Source organism: Glycine max, chromosome 2, assembly GCF_000004515.6.
Source record: "Glycine max cultivar Williams 82 chromosome 2, Glycine_max_v4.0, whole genome shotgun sequence".
Taxonomy (NCBI): domain Eukaryota; kingdom Viridiplantae; phylum Streptophyta; class Magnoliopsida; order Fabales; family Fabaceae; genus Glycine; species Glycine max.
The window spans coordinates 116,749-135,750 of NC_016089.4; the positions used below are offsets into that span (position 1 = coordinate 116,749).

At 37.1% G+C, this 19,002-nt stretch overlaps 2 protein-coding genes across 4 annotated transcripts; both read right to left on the reverse strand.

Moving 5' to 3' along the window:
- Positions 1-128: 128 nt before the first annotated feature.
- On the reverse strand, positions 129-13,038 carry LOC100816409 (DNA-binding protein SMUBP-2). Of its 3 annotated transcripts, none has more exons than XM_006574433.4 (7): positions 12,232-13,038; positions 11,454-11,762; positions 5,382-5,665; positions 3,098-4,129; positions 2,645-2,813; positions 1,654-1,746; positions 129-624 (listed from the first exon to the last, which is right to left on the reverse strand). In XM_006574433.4, the coding sequence occupies exons 1-7, from the start codon at positions 12,821-12,823 to the stop codon at positions 581-583; spliced, it is 2,523 nt and encodes an 840-aa protein (XP_006574496.1). In that variant the 5' UTR covers positions 12,824-13,038; the 3' UTR covers positions 129-580. The 3 variants fall into 3 exon arrangements, with proteins under 3 accessions (XP_006574496.1, XP_006574494.1, XP_025980178.1); XM_006574431.4 differs by having other exon boundaries at positions 1,589-1,746; positions 12,232-13,033; XM_026124393.2 differs by lacking the exon at positions 12,232-13,038 and adding an exon at positions 11,868-12,203 and having other exon boundaries at positions 1,589-1,746.
- A 3,167-nt stretch (positions 13,039-16,205) lies between these two features.
- Positions 16,206-18,150, reverse strand: LOC100797017 (benzyl alcohol O-benzoyltransferase). The gene is made up of 2 exons (XM_003518796.4): positions 17,534-18,150; positions 16,206-17,400 (listed from the first exon to the last, which is right to left on the reverse strand). The coding sequence occupies exons 1-2, from the start codon at positions 17,969-17,971 to the stop codon at positions 16,459-16,461; spliced, it is 1,380 nt and encodes a 459-aa protein (XP_003518844.1). The 5' UTR covers positions 17,972-18,150; the 3' UTR covers positions 16,206-16,458.
- Positions 18,151-19,002: the final 852 nt, after the last annotated feature.

The following is a 19,002-nucleotide window of genomic DNA, read 5'->3' on the forward strand; positions in this document are numbered from 1 at the left end:
CCCATTCTCTTCCATTGTTTATTTTTCAATACAAACAATGGACCTTAATCCCTCCATCCCTCTCTTCCCACCAATCCAAACATACCTATGAAAACTATAACTATAAACTTCTTAAAATCACACTGACATATGAAACCTCATATTCGAGATATGAAATCAAACATGCTATAAACGTATCACGTCATATACCAATTTTGGGGTTTCTATGAATTTTTCTGTACTCGATACGCTACACAATTTTGAATTTATGAATTGCTATACAACTATACAAGTTTTGACCACATGAAAGAAAAAACCTACCCAACCCCTCCCCCCCCTTTTCCCCCCAAAAAAATCCCCGTAGACAATTATTTTAAATTTGTTTCATGCTACTGTTGCACACTAATTAATGGAAGGTAATATTGGATTCATCCCAAGTCCATATCCTCCAAAACTACCTGGTTCTGCATGCTTCACCCTACCAAAGTGTCTAATATGACGCAGAAGCCTTGCTAAGAAGGTATTGTGGCATATAGTCGAGCTGTCACAGACCAAAGCTAAATGTTTGCGTGCTCTTGTGATGGCAACATTGATTCTTCTGCTATCCCCGAGGAATCCAACAGCTCCCAATGTGTTTGATCGTACCTATTTTATTATAATTATTTTAAAAAAGGGAAAAATATGTCAGGTCATGGGGAAGACCAGTACTAGATAAATATTTCAACAAGTTTTCCAAAATCAGAATCTCCTTGATGGACCACGTATCTCAGGATTTGATGGTTCCATAATCAAACTTATAGTAGTTGATATTGATCATGTTATCTCATCAAACATTAAAATAACTTTACATAACCACCCAATTGCATAAGTTAATTATGAACAAGTAAAAGTTAGACATAGTGAATTAGAAGAGGACATCATGGAAGCAAACATAGTGACAGTATCAATGTTTAAGGAGAGAGTACACACACCTTCACAACTTTAACCTTCAGAAAATGTTGGTTATTGAAATATAATCGAAGTTTCTATAGACCAAGTGATTAAATGTTTGATCCATGTTATCCCTATTCTTCATAATCATAATAAAATTAAAAAGTTTACCCTTAGGTAAAGTGGGTCTATGTCCATGTTTAAAAAACTTCGTACCCCATTGCCCGGAGGCTCTTCGCTATGCGAAGGTATGGGGGAGGGATGTTGTACGCAGCCTTACCCTTGCATATGCAAAGAGGCTGTTTCCGGATTCGAACCCATGACCAACAAGTCACCAAGGCACAACTTTACCGCTGCACCAGGGTTCGCCCTCTCTATGTCCATGTTTCAAGCCCAAAAATCTCTTGCATAAGGGGGTACATGAGAAATTAAAAGCATTCTTTTAAAGTGGTGATCAAAATAAACTAATGATAATTAAATGACACTTTCGATTGAAATAGGATGGGAAGGGCTTCATTTGACTGGCTTCAACTTAAATTAAGGTTGTATTGTGATAATATTTGAACTTGCTCATGTTATCCGGAGATGATACCATATTGACATTTTGCAAACATTTATTTATTTATCAACCAGAAATTTGTTGGAAATGATGGATCAAAAGATTAGATTTGGATCAAACCATGGATAAAATTACTGCATCAGCTTCCCGACCTTGAAAACTGTCAATGGTCGCAACCTCAGTACCTGCTGCTTCTGGAAATTCATCAAGCTTGTCCCTCAAAAGTTGTACTTGAGCAACATAAGGGGATTGCACTGCAATAGCAGTTGGGCTAACACCTGCATTTCCGATTCAAATTAACAAGGAAAAACTTACATCAGCAAACACAAATGACAAATAAGTTGCATCACAATAGATTTCAAAACTTCGAAAGACTGAACTTATTTTGCAAAAGTATGATATGCATAATATCTTTTTCTTTTTTCTTGGATTGATATTACTATGCTCAAATATATATTGAGGGGATTGCAATACAATAACATAGCGGTGAGGTAAACGCCCACATTTCAGATTCAAATTAATTAACCAGAAAATCTTGCATAAGCAAACACAAAACAAGGTGTCAAGACTTTGAAAGACTGAGAACTTGCATTGCAAAAATATGATAACAAAATTAATAGTAATGATTCATCATGCTTTCAATTGCTTAAATGTATAAGATGCGAGAATTGCACTGTTCACAGTTTAAAGCAGATGAGAAACACAGATTAGTAGTATCAAGCTAAACACTACAATTCCCAGTCGCAGTTACTTGTAAATGAAACAAGAAACGTGTCAAAATCTTAATTTTGACAACCGCAACATACATGTCAAGGCAGTTAATTTTAGGAGAAGACATCAAGGCATGAATGAATGATCTTATTGTAAAATCAGATTTTGGGCAATGCAAACAGACTAATGCACCAAGGTATGGACACCAAACATGGCTACACGATCCCACCTTAAGGTGTCAGTGGTGCCACTGTCAAACATGGCCATGTGTGTCCATTCACTATAGTATTTGGACTTGGGGGGGGGGGGGGGGGGGGGTGACGATGTCCGCCTGTGATATCCTTCAGTCTTTGGAAATTTTGTTTTGAACTTACAAGTTCTTGTTAATAATACCACAAAACATTCACAAGGGAAAATGCTTTATGTTGCCAAAAGGAAAACCTTTTAAGAGTCAAATATGATTACCAGCATAGATTAAGGAAAATACATGCTGCAAAACTATCTCAGCTTCTCCTTCGTTATAAAGTGAGCCTGTTCCAGCCGGGTCTAGATGCTCTTCGCAACCAACTGACAGACTTCCATATGGCATTCTAGTATCTAGCAATAGCAGTGGGCATTGTGTTATCCAAGTAGGCTGCAATGCAACAACAGCAAGGTCAAACTTTCCATTCATGTAATAAGAATTAGTAATAATAAAAGTAAATGGAGAAATACAGATAGAGATCAATATATAATCACATAATCCCTGAGTCACTAGATAGGTAACACAATATATGACAAAAGCTAAGGTCTGAAATTAAAGACCAGCAATATAAAACTAGTAACAGGAATAAGGTCTGAGATACTTTGATCAGGACAAGATGTAAATAGAAAGCTTCACTTAAATGAAAACGGAGATATCATTGATGGGCATAATACCTTAACAAAAGGAGAGTTCACTAGAAGATGAGAAAAGACAGTCTCAGAGGACTTCAATAATCCTCCGTACATCTCCTTTGAAGCCCAACTAGCAATTGCATCATTCATACGGTATTGTGTTGTTAACCTAGTGGTGAGAATCCCTTCATGCAAAGTTGCAGCTCTCTCCAGTAGAGATATTCCTAGACCACCTTCTAAGGCCTTTCTAGATAATATGACAGGAGCAAGTTGGCATTGATCACCAGCAAGAATACAGCGCTTTCCCTGCAATATAGGAATCCAGCAAGAGGGTTCAATTGCCTGTCCAGCTTCATCTATGACAACCAAGTCAAAAGTATCTAGCCTTCGAATCAAAGGGTCAGCTGCTCCAGTATTAGTGGCAAGCACAACCTGAGCACTAGATAGAACTTCAACTACGGTCTGCTTTTCCTTTTTCTTCAGTGACCTTCCCAGCTGCTTCAGAAGTTGGCGTATGCCTGAAGCTAGTGAATCATCCTTTAAGCAATGTCTTAGATCTTTTCTTAGATCTGACTTCTTCCTCTCATACTCTTCTCGAAAACTTGCAAGCTTAGCATTTACAATTTCTTCCAAAGACTTTGATCCCACTGTTTTTGATATACGAGCTGGATTTCCAACCCGCACAATATTTAATCCAACATTTGAAAGCTTTTCAACCATGTTATCAACAGCTGCATTAGTAGGTGCTGTAACAAGAACCCTTTCACCTTGCTGAACAGCACATACTATAAGTTGCTTGAGCAAACCAGTCTTGCCTGTACCAGGAGGGCCTTGGATAACCAATACAGGTCTCTTTTTATTCAAACCCATTGCAATTGCTCTCTGCTGAGAATCATCAAAGGTTTCATTTCCTAATCTTGCATCCAAATTTTCTTCTGCCCAGTCAACCAATTGATTTTTCTCAAGCCATGCAACATCTTCCCCATCTCCAAACAGTGTAGCAACAACAGAAATAGAAGGATTCTTCTTTCTTAAACCATTCTTCTGGAGCAGCATTAAAGCTTCACAGTTGCGCTGGAAAAGTCATAAGCTTATTAAAAGATGCATATTTACATATAAAATCAGTGAGCTAAGGAGTAAAATTTCAATGAAATTAACAAATAGAACCATCACAGTCAAATTATGTTAACCTGTTTAAAACTGATCACCATAATGCAAAATTATTTTTTAGCAGAAAAAGTAGGTGCTGGGTAGTTAACACTTTTTAACATCCCCATGTCTGTCCTTTCTATAGCAAGTGGCAGAATGATGCAACCACATGATATATTTTACCCAACAAAATGGTAATTGAATTCATTACTACATATTCAACTGATCAAGATATAAGTTCTAAAGAAGTTCATGAAGGACTACTAGTACTACTTTTCACCGTGGAAGACAAAGGATATAAAGCAAAAATAAAAAAAGGTGATGATCTGTGTTTTATTAACAGAATAGGGTGATGCAAAACAAATAAAAAGTAAGATATAACAGTAGTTTATCCAATATAAAATATAGTTGTTGAAATTATAGGATTTTAGACATTGAGGGAGGAAAAGGAGAGAATAGAAATGGAGTATTCTGAAATTAATATTTGATTATATATGGCATGATGCACAAAATATATAGCACAGACCTTTATATTAGTACTAAACTCATAACATGAATTAAATGAGGAAATAAATGATGGAAATATAAGGAAATATGAAAATCAATCCCAGGAGATAATCTAAGATATTTTAAATTACTGTTAAAGAAGTAGTGCATAATATATTAGACTCTTGGATTATGAAAGGAAAATGCATATTGACAGTTTATAGTATATATGCTTATAATTATTGGACTTGTTCACCTTCCTAATCAAAAGAGTTGAATTAACTAATTAATAGTTGACCATAGATTTTTTCTTTTTCCTTAGATACCATTGATTTTATTTTACTGTACTTAACACAATTTTTAGTTAATAGTTGACCATAGACTTCTTAGTTTCAACATTAATAGAATTCATGGCACCCTTTCACAATTTTTTCACAAATGTTTCTTGGAGCCACAAAAGTTTTGTATAAATGCAAGAAAGAAAAGTGCTAGCAATGCACTCTTTTGAACACGCTCTATTATTAGCTAAAACTTATTGGAAATCACAAATTTTTGTGAGCTCCACATTTTATTTAATGAATCTCTCATGATTTTGTAGTTTTCAATCAATTTTAACCAACAAAAGAGAGTGTGTTAAATAGTGAATTGTTAGCAACACTCATGCAAGAAATAACAAGATAGATTACAATACCTCATAGGTAAGTGTATCAGCCAGTCCTTGAATACGGTCAATGCGCACACTCTTCCCAAATAGTTTAGAGAATGTAGGATCACCATGGCGTGACTCTAAAGCAACTGTAATACTATAGCCATCATCGCCAAAACTGTTCACAAATCCTTGTATGCAAGAAGTTGTAATTGCACCTGTGCTGTCATATGTTCTCACACAAACCATGTCTCCAGGTGAAAGAGCGGTAGGTGGTAACCGGTGGTTCCCTTCAACCTTGAATAACACCAAATGCATTCCCCCAAGCCCTGTTTACACAATGAAATATGACCATATCAGGCAGACTGGACTTAGCTACTCATCCTTACTGAAGAGGCTTTTTAAGTTACAAAAATTAGCAACCTATGCATGCATTCCATCAGTTAAGACCAAATTCTTATACATCATATAGATTTTTTAATTAAGGTTTATGACTTACAGTATAGACATCCAATACACCACATTGTAATTATGATTTACATTCGAAACCTAGATGAGTCAAGGTTCATCTAGGTCTAAGTCTACCTTCCACGTGTATCAACTTTCTAATATCTGTAATATATAGTTTAACCCAATATTAGATACAGTAAATCAGTGCAGAGATATCTATCTATCCATCCATTAAAGGCTCTATTATAAAATATAGATCAATGTATTAATTGACTGAAAAGGAATTTGGATAAATGAATTTAATGTTAAACATTGCTTACTTCCTCCATAATTATATGTAAAATTCTTAAATTTTTAGTATTGATATTAATAAGTGAATACTGAATACAAAGATTTTACAAAGCAATGTGTCATAAACAGATGTAATGTACTCCCTCTGGGCTCAAGTATAAGCAAAATTAATTAATTTTTATGCTAATTAAGAAAATTATGAGGTCAAAACGCATGCCAGAGGAATGGAGGAGAAGCACGTTAGTGCCAATCTATAAGAACAAGGGGGATATACAAAATTGTGCAAATTATAGGGGAATCAAGCTCATGAGTCATACCATGAAATTATGGGAAAGAGTGATCGAACGGAGATTAAGAAAGGAGACTCAAGTTACTGAGAATCAATTTGGTTTCATGCCGGGAAGGTCGACCATGGAAGCGATTTATTTATTACGGCGGGTGATGGAGCAATATCGCATGGCCCAACAAGACTTGCACTTGATTTTTATTGACTTGGAGAAAGCGTATGATAGAGTGCCTAGAGAGATTTTGTGGAAAGCTCTAGAGAAGAAAGGGGTTAGGGTTGCATATATTCGAGCTATCCAAGATATGTATGATAGGGTATCGACTAGTGTTAGGACACAGGGTGGAGAGTCAGACGATTTTCCCATCACAATTGGTTTACATCAAGGGTCAACCCTTAGCCCCTACCTTTTTACCTTAATTCTGGATGTCCTCACGGAACAAATCCAAGAGATAGCGCCGAGATGCATGCTTTTTGCAGATGACATAGTCCTCCTTGGAGAGTCGAGGGAGGAGTTGAATGAGAGGTTGGAAACTTGGAGACGAGTTCTAGAAACACATGGCTTTCGCCTAAGCAGAAGCAAATCGGAGTATATGGAATGTAAGTTCAACAAAAGAAGGAGGGTTTCTAACTCAGAGGTGAAAATAGGAGACCATATTATCCCTCAAGTCACACGGTTTAAATATCTTGGGTCTGTAATACAGGATGATGGGGAAATTGAAGGGGATGTGAATCATCGCATTCAAGCAGGATGGATGAAATGGAGAAAAGCATCGGGGGTGTTATGTGATGCAAAGGTACCGATCAAGCTAAAGGGAAAGTTTTATCGGACTGCGGTAAGACCGGCGATTTTGTACGGAACAGAATGTTGGGCGGTCAAGAGCCAACATGAGAATAAAGTAGGTGTAGCGGAGATGAGGATGTTGCGGTGGATGTGTGGTAAGACTCGACAGGATAAAATTAGAAACGAAGCTATTAGAGAGAGGGTTGGAGTAGCGCCTATTGTAGAGAAGATGGTGGAAAATAGACTTAGGTGGTTTGGGCATGTAGAGAGAAGACCGGTAGACTCTGTAGTGAGGAGAGTAGACCAGATGGAGAGAAGACAAACAATTCGAGGCAGAGGAAGACCCAAAAAGACTATAAGAGAGGTTATCAAAAAGGATCTCGAAATTAATGGTTTGGATAGAAGTATGGTACTTGATAGAACTTTATGGCGGAAGTTGATCCATGTAGCCGACCCCACCTAGTGGGATAAGGCGTTGTTGTTGTTGTTGTTGTTGTAATTAAGAAAATTAGTTAATATCATTTAATTCTATTAATCACATTTAATTTTTTTCCTGAAAAGTGACCTTTATTGGAACTTGATATCAAGAATAGAGTCATTGGAAATAGAATCTCAATTAATTGAAGAGTATTTTGGGATGATATCATTAAATAGGGTGAAAGTAGTTAAAACTTGCTTACATTTGAGTCCACCAAACCTTTTTTTCTGTTGCTTATAATTGAGTCCAAATAGAGTATGTATTTAAGTATAAATTTGAGAATAAATATTAGAGTTGTTGTCGTTAAGAGACAGAAAGAAAGCACATTTGTAGAAAACTGTGCTTCTATTAAATAGCAATGATCCTAATTACTAAAGTAAAATTACATTGGTTATTCCTATGCAATGAACCTAGACATTATTTACACAGTAACAATTGACACTCCCTCTCAAGCTAGAGCATATAGGTCATATGCATCAAGCTTGTTACAATTATGTATTTTATTTGAGTCTTCTTTTCATTTCATCCATTGAGTCATGTATTAGGAACTTCTTTAATTTTTCAACAGCAACTTTGGCTTTGGCTATGTGTGAGGTCATATTGTGGTTAGTTTGTTTGAGAGAAAATGCACGATTTGTTGAATCAAATAAACTCTGGATGTCATTAGCAAAAATATCTTGAGCATTTTTCTAGAAGGAACAACAAGTCCTCTTGAAGGATCTGAGTATTTCCAACACATCAGGTTCTACTGATAGCCATAAAACAACGCACAGTTGGAAGTCAAGTGTCTTCCACTGGTTTCTGCTCTCTATTGGAATTTCACTAGCTTCTTTCTCCAAATGATCATGGTGTCCTTGACCAAGGAACCATAACTCAACCGAGACAGATCAAGATAGATAATTTTTCCAGTTGAGTTTCTGAGTAGTAATAGTGGGAGTTCCAGAAAGAGGAGAAAGAGTAGAAGTGAGAGTGGAATTGTAGATGTCATTTTGAGAAATCAAGGGCAAGTATCTAGTAACAGACAAGTAGCGTAAAACCTGAGGAAACAAATATAGGCCAAGGGATGGAGGTGTACAGACCCACTATCCAAACAACACCAAAACGACGATTGGAGGGATGAAACAGAGCAGGGAGAGGCCGACGACCAAAACCCAGGTGTCACATCGGAGTTCCTGTGACTAGAAACGGGCGCGTGGGAGCACGTGTTGAGGTTTCTGACAGCTTCTACAGCACGCTAAAAATATAAAATATTAATAAAACATTATCAAACAACAACTTTAACCGTAATGATTTCAGATAAAATCTTCTCTCTAATGAAATAACAATCAATGTCTCACTAAGCTGTTAAACCATATGCTAAATCAATCAAACCAAGCCCTAAGATACTGTTTATAGATATGACAAACTAGTCCAATAGACCCCCCTTTAGCAACAAATCAAGTAAGTTTCTCCATATAAACCTCATTGTCAAGATCACCATGGAGAAAAGAATTCTTGAATCATGAATATCTAGTTGATGGAGTAACAGCCATGGACAAAAACAGGCAAATTGAAGCCATTTGTTCCACAAGGCAAATTGACAAAGATATACCTAGACGGGATGAATAGAGATCAGTTGTTCCTAAACATGGAATATCTCTAGTGGGATTAACCTGATAGAGGCTAAATGAAGACAAAGAAGTAAGACTGTAAAGATAAGCTTGAGTGGAGGAAGGAGACCCAAAGAAGGGAACTAAGTTAAGAAAGTTAACATCAATTGTGATATAATATTGGCAGAGTAGGATAGTAACAATGATGATCCTTTCGGAACTGATTGCAACCAAGAAAGACATATTTGAGAGACCAAGCACAATGTATATTAACACTAGGTCTAAGGTTATGAACAAAACAGGTAGGCTTGGAGATAAAGTGAGAGGTCTGAACTTGAAGGTAGAAGAAGTAAATGAAGGGAGAGGAAGAGAAGAGCACGAAATTTAGTGCCTCTAAAGAAGTCTGAACTTTGAAGTTTAATTCTCAAATGATCAAAGTTGAAAAAATGCACACACATGACCTCTATTTATAGCCTAAGTGTCACACAAAATTGGAGGAAATTTTGAATTTCAATTGGTTGCAAGGCTTGGACCTTGTGACGTAGTTCAGAATTGAGGCCCGAGATGAAACAGCTTAATAAAAACGGGGGAGCCAAGCCAACCACGCGGTTTGCTAAGCGTTCAAAGTCCGTGAGATAGTCGTTCACGATGCCACGCTGCAGCAATTTGAATAAAGCACCGTGGGGATCATCATAATAAGACGGTGCAAAGCGTGACTCCAGGGCTTGGAGCATGGTGGCCCACGAGGTTTAGAACCCATTTCACGACATCCACTGGACCAGCAAAGGGCGGGCCCCTCCATATAGAACGAGGCAACGGTGAGTCTCTTTGCGTCTGGTATACCCTGGTAATCAAAGAATTGCGATATTTTAAAGATCCATCCAAGGGGATCTTGTCCGTCAAAACGAGGGACATCTAATTTCATATGTGGTCTGGAAGGGAAGGTGGGAGGAGGAGAGGGAGGCTGTTTAGGTGAAAGGGGGGCTGGAGTGAATGATGTGAGCCGATCCAAAACTGAATCGAGCTTGCTAAGCAATTCGGAGTTGGCTTGGGACAGTGTTTGCTAGTTCTGTGTTAGGGTGGCTTGGTGCTGGGTAAGCTTATTGACGGCCTCCTCCAGACGTTCGAGTGACATCTGACGAGTGGTATGCTCCGGCATAGTGAAACGGAGCACAGAGCAGGTCGGACCAGATTGTTATGGGCAGAAACTCTAATCTATGAAATAAAGACTACCAGGTAAATTCTTTCTTGCTGATTTTATTTCAAGCGCGCTATTTAAAGACAAAAGTGATAACTGCCAAGGCTGAAAACCACTAATTGGCCAGCTGAACCAATAACAAACCAAGTGGTGGAGCTAACAGAATTGGTCCTAAAGCAGTAACAAAATGGAAATCAACAATATCTCACAGCAAGAAAAATATCTATTTCTGTTCACACGAAGTCTCTGTAGTGGACCGGTTTCCTTATGGTTCTCCTAGGCCTGCAATTGTCCATTGCCTTGTTGCTATCAAATGCAGAGACTAATGAGGAAATAACATAGTAAATAAAGTACCACAGATTAAGTATAAACAAGGGCATTTAATAATGAGGTAGTAAGCAAAGCAATAAGAACAACTCCCCCCAAATACAAAGAGACATGTCCATGAAGTGAACGTTCAAGTGGTTTTAATTAAGCTGTCTATTTTTTGTATTTGGCAACCCTATTTTGCTGACAGGTATGATCACATAATGATTGGTGATGAATGGCAAGAGAAGCTATAAATGTTTGAAAGGACTAAGACAAATAATGACAAGCATGATCACTTTGCAAAACACAAAATTGGAACAACAAATTGTGTATTTATTTTATTATAAGAACAATTGAAAGAGAGAAACAACTTAGACTGATTTTCCATTAAAAACAACCGATTACCATAAGAGTAAGGGTTGATACAATCAACAAAATATTTGGACTCCAAAGTAGAAGCACTACAGCTAGGACCCCAAACCTCAAAATGAACAAAAGAAAATGGAGATATAGCTCAATAGCTGAATCGATTGGAAAACAAATTGCGAGTATGGTTCACCAAATGTTTGATATAGTCCATGTCTAAAATATTAATGAATTTCCTATACTTTACCACACATTATAACTCATAAGCAAGTAAAAAATTCAACTTCTTTCATAGCGCATGCACACATAAAGGAAAGTCAATGTGCATTTGTCTGAATAAGTGAAACAAAAAGAGGAAAAGGAGAAGACCTCTAGAGGTACTGATGGCGTTTAAATTACAAATGGTGTCGCAGAGTTCTTGTTGAGGCTGGCTATGGCTAACCAAGAAATCAATCGGTTTTGAAGAATCAGAAGTATCATCTGGTTTAGGAACAGCATCCAATTCCTCCTGAGTAAACTCCAATTCAGCATCCCTTTCAATACGGAGTAGTTCTGACATGTGGGAGGTGAATTCATCAATCCTGTGCTGTATTGTTTTGACCTTTTCAAAGTCCATTCCTAAAACGCCTTGGACACTCTTGGGTTGTGTTATCTTTCTTACAACCGCCCTATGCTGAGCTGCAAACGAACCATTAGATAGTAAGACTCTCTTGAGTTAAGAAAAAAAACTGATAGAAAAAAACCCCTCTTTCACAACATGGATCAAAGATATGAGACACATACAAAGATACGATCTAATGTGGTTTGGCACCTCTTGCATACATCCACAGCAACATCTTAACAAATAAGATTACAAGATTCCTGAACAAACTCAAGAAAAACCCTCTCCATCACATAACCTGCTCTTACCTGCCTTCCGGTTGAGTGTTTCTTCTTCTCAACTCAATAACTTCAATTTATAGGGTGGTGATTGACTTCTAAAAGCTCTTTGAGTAAGCAACAATTAATTGTTTTTCACAATTCCAATAGTCAATTTATTACATCTAGAAATAATTATTGAGAAATTTGGATTGATTGTCAGCCCGTGGGAGCAATGCAATATTGTAATAACATTTGGAATAAAAAGTGGGGAGAAATGAATAGAAACCCGAATTAGCGAGGTCCTTAAGCAGTTTCCAAGACTTGGTGTCCCGCCAGTCCTGAATGAAGGAGTCTCGGAGAACTTGGCGAAGCTCCCTCTGAAAATGGTCGAAAAGAGTGGGATAGTGAGTGCAGACCTTCAAGCAGAGACCCTCGAGGCCAATGGGCATAGGAACAGCATTGAGATATGGCTGTGCCAGCATAATAAAAGTGAGACCCGGACCCATGCGCTCCCACAACTCAAACTCTCCCTCTCCTCCCTCTAATTCCGCAGCAGCTAAATCAGACGCCATGGCCCTCATGCTATCACGAATCCAACTCATCACACTCTTCCCGAGATCCTTCTTCCCGAAAGGGTCTCCGTTCTGATGAAGAATACCCTCCTCCACCTCCAGAGGTGGACAAGTTCTTCTTCTCCTTCTTCTACTTTTGACATTAGTTTCACTGGTGTTAGTGGCGTTTCGAATCAGCCTAAATGAAGGAGGCAAAGAGAAACGCACGAGTCCGGAGGCGGAAGCATTACTACAACGGAAGTGCTGACTACTTGCAGTTGCAGGAGGGAGTCTACCACAGAAGAAGCAAGTGAGCGCTGTTTCCATAACTCTACTTTAGTGTTGCAATTCACAGCTTAGTCATTGGTTTATTCGAGAAGCGGCCAGGAAGGAAACTAATTTTCTTTTCATTTATGTGACAGAAGTGAAAGCGAAAAGCATGAGAGAACAAATTGCAACCCCAAGATCTCAGCTCTCACTCTGATTGGCTGCTCTGCGATTTTGTTGGCGTGGCGTGGCTGCCTTTAGCCCTTCTACTTCTTGCTCACGTGTTCCTTTCCCCTTCTCTTTTTTATTTCTTTCTTCTCTTCAATTTAATCCTCCCAAGCAAATGGCTATTATTTTTTAAATTAAGTATTTCTATTCTTTTTAAATGGACAGGATTAATTATAAATGTGAACACGTATAATTGTCTACTATTCTCTCTTAATAATTCCTATTATTTTAAATCAGCCTATTTTATGTTTTTTTCATTTTCTTTCTCCATTTATTATGTCGTTCTTTTCTTTTTAGCTTTCAAGATTATTTTTTCTAAACTAAATGAATTAGTTTTATTTACTTTGTGATTCCTTTACAATCTTATCTCTTAATTTCTGAAAATTGAATTTGACCCATTTAAACCCAAAATTTTGCCCGCCTTTCTTCTTGTTTTACTTTTGTTTGCTCTTTTTTTTTCTATCAACCAAGAAAATATAAATTAATAAAATAAAATCATCAGTAAGAAAATTGTTTAATAAAATTGTTCACCTTTTGTTGCTGTAAATCACTGCAAAGCACAAAAAAAAATGAAGAACTTGTAGTCCACGATTGTTGGCGAAGGCGTCTCTAGTGAGGGTTGTGGCAAAGGTATCCCCCTATTTCTAATTTCAAATCAATCGAAAAGTATAAGAAGTAAATCAATATGTGATATGAGATATAGAAGATACAAATAGGGAGAGGAAGAGATTTATGAATCAAAAGCCAAATCAAATGGAAAGATAAATGAAAATTTTTCCAAAAGGAAAGATAAAAGGACAAATAAATTCACAAAGAAAGAAACCAAATGTCAAACCTAAACAACTCTAAGAGCTTTAAGTTCGCAAATGATGGCAGAGGCTTCCCAATGGCACCAACTAAAAATGGTGGACACAACAAGTGCGACAACGAGGACAAAGGAACACGACAACAAGGGTACACCACAACTATGGTGAGGGCACGTGAAGGAGAACAATGATGAGGGTGAGCAAAGCACGAGAGACACTAGGGTAAAAGTAAGTGATGAGTGCATAACTGAGGAAGATGAATGTGGGTCAAAGGTGGAAAAAGATTCTCAATCAAGATGATTTGTCAAAAACCCTCGTTAATTTCACTCGATCACGACAGTTTTTTAAAAAATTGACATTAAAAGTGCTCTTCCTCAACGGCTTTTAGAAAACCATCATTGTCCATATCCACTTATTTACAAAATTATTTTTGCATTTTTGTTAACTATCATTAATGGAGTGTTGCAAAAGACAATTTTTATAGTAGTGAATTAATAGTGTGTTTGGATGGAGCAATTTAGTAGGAGAATTCATTTTTTCAAGGAACTTAAAATGATTTATGATAAAATAGCTTGTTTGGATAGAATATTTGAAAGGAGATTTATTTTTTGGGATTTTTATGAATCATTTTGATTGACTAAAACAGTGTAATTTCAAATTCTCTAAAAAAATATAGAATTTGAAATTCTTTTTTCAGAGATGTTCACTCTAACTCACGTTCTTGCTCGTAACTCTTTCTCGCTCAACACTCGCAACTACGGGTGATCAAAGTTTTTACGGCCGACATCGACATAAGTTGTTTTTCACTGATGTTGGTCGAGGTTTTTTTTATGAGAATTTTTTTGTATGATGTCAACCAAAGCTATTTTTTGCCGATATCGACTAAGATTTTTTTTTTAAATGATGTTTGTTAGGGTTATTTTCTCACTAACGTCAATCATGAAAATTTTTTGCCGCCGTCAGCCAAGGATTTTTTTTGTTATTGTCATACAGGTTTTTTTAGTTGATGTTGACCAATGATTTTTTTGGCCGACGTTGGCTAGATTTTTTCTACTGACATTGGTAATGACTAACTTTTGAGTAGACACATGCTAGGGTTTTTCAGCCGACGTCAACAAGGTTTTTCCAGTCAAAGCTATCTTTTAGTCAATATCAGCTAGGGTTATTTTTTAGTCGATGTTAGCTAGGGTGTTTTGGCTAATGTCTACTAGATTTTCTTATCTAATGTCGGTTAGAATTTTTTTGTTGACATCAACTAGGGTTTTCTGGCTGATATCAATCGGAGTTATTTCTTAACCACATTAGCTAAGTTTTTTGGTTGATGTTGGCTAGGGCTTTTTCTGCTAACACCAGCTAGGTATTTTTGACCAACATCGGGTATGACTATTTTTAGTTGACATCGACTAGGTTCTTACAGTTGACATCCACTAGAATTTTTTCGACCGACATCAGTGAGAGCTATTTTTTAGCCAACATCAGTCAAGGCTATTTTATAGCCGATGTTGGGTAGGGTTTTTTGTCCGACATTGGTCAGGGCTATTTTTTAGCCAACTTCGACTAGGAATTTTTTGGTCAACGTTGACTAATGATATTTTTCGACCGACATCGGGTAGGTTCTATTGGTCAGCATCGACCAAACTATTTTTTAGCCGATATTAGATAGATTTTTTTGTCAACGCCTGCTAGGATTTTTTAGGTCAACGTTGGCTAAAAATAGCCTTGGTCAATGTCGTTCGAAAAGAACCTAGTCGGTGTCGGTCAAACAAACCCTGGCCGATGTTAGTAAAAAAACCTAGCCAACATTGACTGAAAAATAGACTCAACTAACGATAACCGAAAAATAGTCCCGATTGACGTCAGCTGACAAATATTCGTGACATACTTTAACAAAAAAACCCTATTTGATGTCGACCGAAAAATAGTCTTGATTGATGTCGGTTTAAAAACATCACTGGTTGTGGTCAGACAAAACAACCGTAGTTAAAATTATTAATATTTTGTATTTTTGAATTATTAAAAATTGAAAAATATTTTTTAATTAATATTTCAAAATTAAATTGTGTTTGTTTTCTATAAAGTTTAGTATTAAATTGAAATTTTGCATATGGAGAAAATTGAATTACCCTATTTAAACAAAGAATTTAAAATTAAAAAAAATTTGAATTGATTTATCCAAACAAAGTATTTAAAAATGAAGGAAATTAAAATCAAAACAATTCAAATTCTAGACATTTCAAATTCTCTAAAATTTTGAATAGACCCATATTTCCATAGTGTATAATTATGTTGAATTAAACATTTAAATTCATTATGGTCTTTGTTAATTTATTTGGATACTCCAATTGATTAAATTTACCTTCGTGATTTAAAGTCTAAGTGCATTCCATGTGGTTCCAAGGTTTGTTGGATAATTAATAATACTAGTTGGATAATTATTATCTTGACAAAACGCTGTCAAATGTGAATACATAGCTTTTAAAGCCAATAAAATTTTCACAATTCACGACATTTATAGACTGATCAAGGAGGAGTAGGTAATAGTAATTGTGATTCTTCTCTTGCTGCCACTGGCTTGTTGATTATACATACGTACTCGATGACATCAAATGCTCAATTATTGATTCCTTAATTGGCACGAAGTAAAGTCGAAAAGTACTGGATCTACAAGGAAGAAACAATGAACCTAGAGTTTGGAGCAATGGCACTAGGTTGGACGATGTGGTGGTTAAGCACACAGTCCAACTCCTTCTGAAACCTCTCCATGGCTTCAGAAGGCAAACAAACCGGTATAACCAACCCTTCCTCTCCTTTAGCATTCTTAAAGGGTATGTAAAAGCTAGCAACACCAGGTATGGCTCCAACCCCTCCCTTGGCGGGTCCTCCATAAACAGCCTTCCCCCACCCAAACTCAATGTTTCCAAACCCAGCACGAGTCACATCCGACACGAGATACGATCTCACAACAGTGAAGTGAGGCCGGCCCTTGGTGACCATTAAATCAGCCACCGAGTGCATGTATTCCTCAGTCACATCCGCTTTGGCTTTCCTCACCAACTCGAGAGCGTATCCCAAAGGGTTATCGCACAGCTTCCCCGCAGTGGTGACAGCAACGGGGAAGGCAAAAGCGTTGCCGTAGTAACCGCTAGGCAGAGGAGGGTCAAACTTGGAGCGAGCGTTGACTATGCAGAGGATGCGAACCTCCTCGTCTTTGTCGGGCTGCAGCGCAATGGTGCGGCAGCGCCAGAGGCATGCGGTGAGGACCTCGAAGTTGGAGCAGCGTTGATCAGTTTGGGGGATGAGGGAGCGGATGGCGGCGACTTCACTGGGGCCGAAGAAGAAAGAGCGATGGGCCATGTGGTCTAAGGGGATGATGGTGCCTTTGGTGTCAGGGACATGTTCGTATTCGCGGTGGGTGCATGTGACTCGAGGTGGGTCCCGCGCGTTCAGGAGCTCTCTGCGCCACACCGGTGGGATCGACGGCTCCTGCCTCCCACGAGCTATTTCTCCCAGCGCGCTCATGAACTGAACCAGACCGGCTGCGTCGCTCATCGTGTGGTTCAGCCGGACAGCTAATATGAAACCCCCGCACTTGAGCCGCGTTACCTGCGCCCAATTCAACTTTCTTTCTCAGCCTTAAACTTTTCCAAAAACCATATTCTTTTACTTTATAGGATTATTATTATATCTTCTCCTCTTCATTATCAGAATTGTAATCTATTAACTCATTATTATATACCTGAATAAGCAGAAGGGGAGTGTTAAGCACTCCTTGAGAACCAGGTACATCATAAAGGAGTTCCTCCCAGCACGGGAAAGGAGGTTGAAGAGCATCACCAAATTGCTTAAGAGTGACATCTGCATCAGCCTCAATGAACAAAACACCTTCCCCAGTACAATCCACCATCAGTTTCCGACCAAGTCCTTCCCTAAGCCTACCTGCAAAAGGATAGTAAAACACAAGCGTTTTGGCCACAGCCTTTCTTATCACATCGACAGGGTCTTTCCCTGCCATTGATGGGTCGTGGCGATAGAACTGTATCACCGGAATTTGGAAACGTAACCCATCTTGGTCATCTATGTCTGAGAGTAGCTTCACTTCACGAGGGGTGGGCTTCGCCGGAGCTATCAGCTCTGCCTCACTCCTCCTCACAGTAAACACTAGTGATGTGTCCATTACCCGAATGATAATGATTCAAGGTACTAAGGTGCTGCTACGACTGAAACGAACAGCACTTGTATGTGTATATATATAATAATGGAATGGAAATATTGCATGACCCACATCGTGTTTTCCCACTCTACTGCTGCCTGCTTTAATTATGTTCTTTGGGGAAACATGGAGCGTGATGCGACGTACGCTATCACCATGGGAACAGGCGTTTTAAATTATTGGTCCATCCTTCTACCAATTAATTATTTTTACCTTAATCTTTGGATTTCTTGGTGGTATTATTTTATATTAATACTAACTAAAAGTAAAAATAATAAATTCCAACTAAATATGCTAAACAATATTTATTTAAAATAAATAAAAATGTATTTTTAAACTAACATAACATGACTTTAATTGATAAGTTTTAAATTATGGCGGCTGGATGTCTTTTTGCAAAGATTAAGTCGAAATTAGCTTTTAATTTTCATAATATATGTTTATTTTTATTTTAATCTAAAAAATTATTAGTTTTGGTTTTTATTAATTTTCCGTGTGGTCGTTTATGTTTTTTTAATTCTTCTAAAATAATAATTTTTATATAATTTTCTTTTATATTCGAATATTTTTATCTTAATAATTACTATTTCTAAATACTAAATTCGTTTTTTAATATCTATTAATTAAAATACGTGTAATATATATTTAATGTTTATAATAATATTTCTTATAGGGAATATATATTGTGTACTAATATAAAAAGGAACTTTAGTGTAATATTTTTAAACATTAAAAAAATAATCTAATATATAATAATCGACTGTGCATGCATACATCAATAATACCAAATTTATGTAGTTTAAATTTTAGAGCAAATTATGTTTAATATTTTTTAAGATTTTTTTAATTACACATAATATCTTTTTTATTTAATGTTTATAATATCTTTTTAATAGGGAGTAATATATAAAGAGACTTTAGAGTAATATTTTCAAATATTAAGGAGAACCAATAAAAATAGAGAGAATATAAAATAACAAAAAAATTGACTCGGT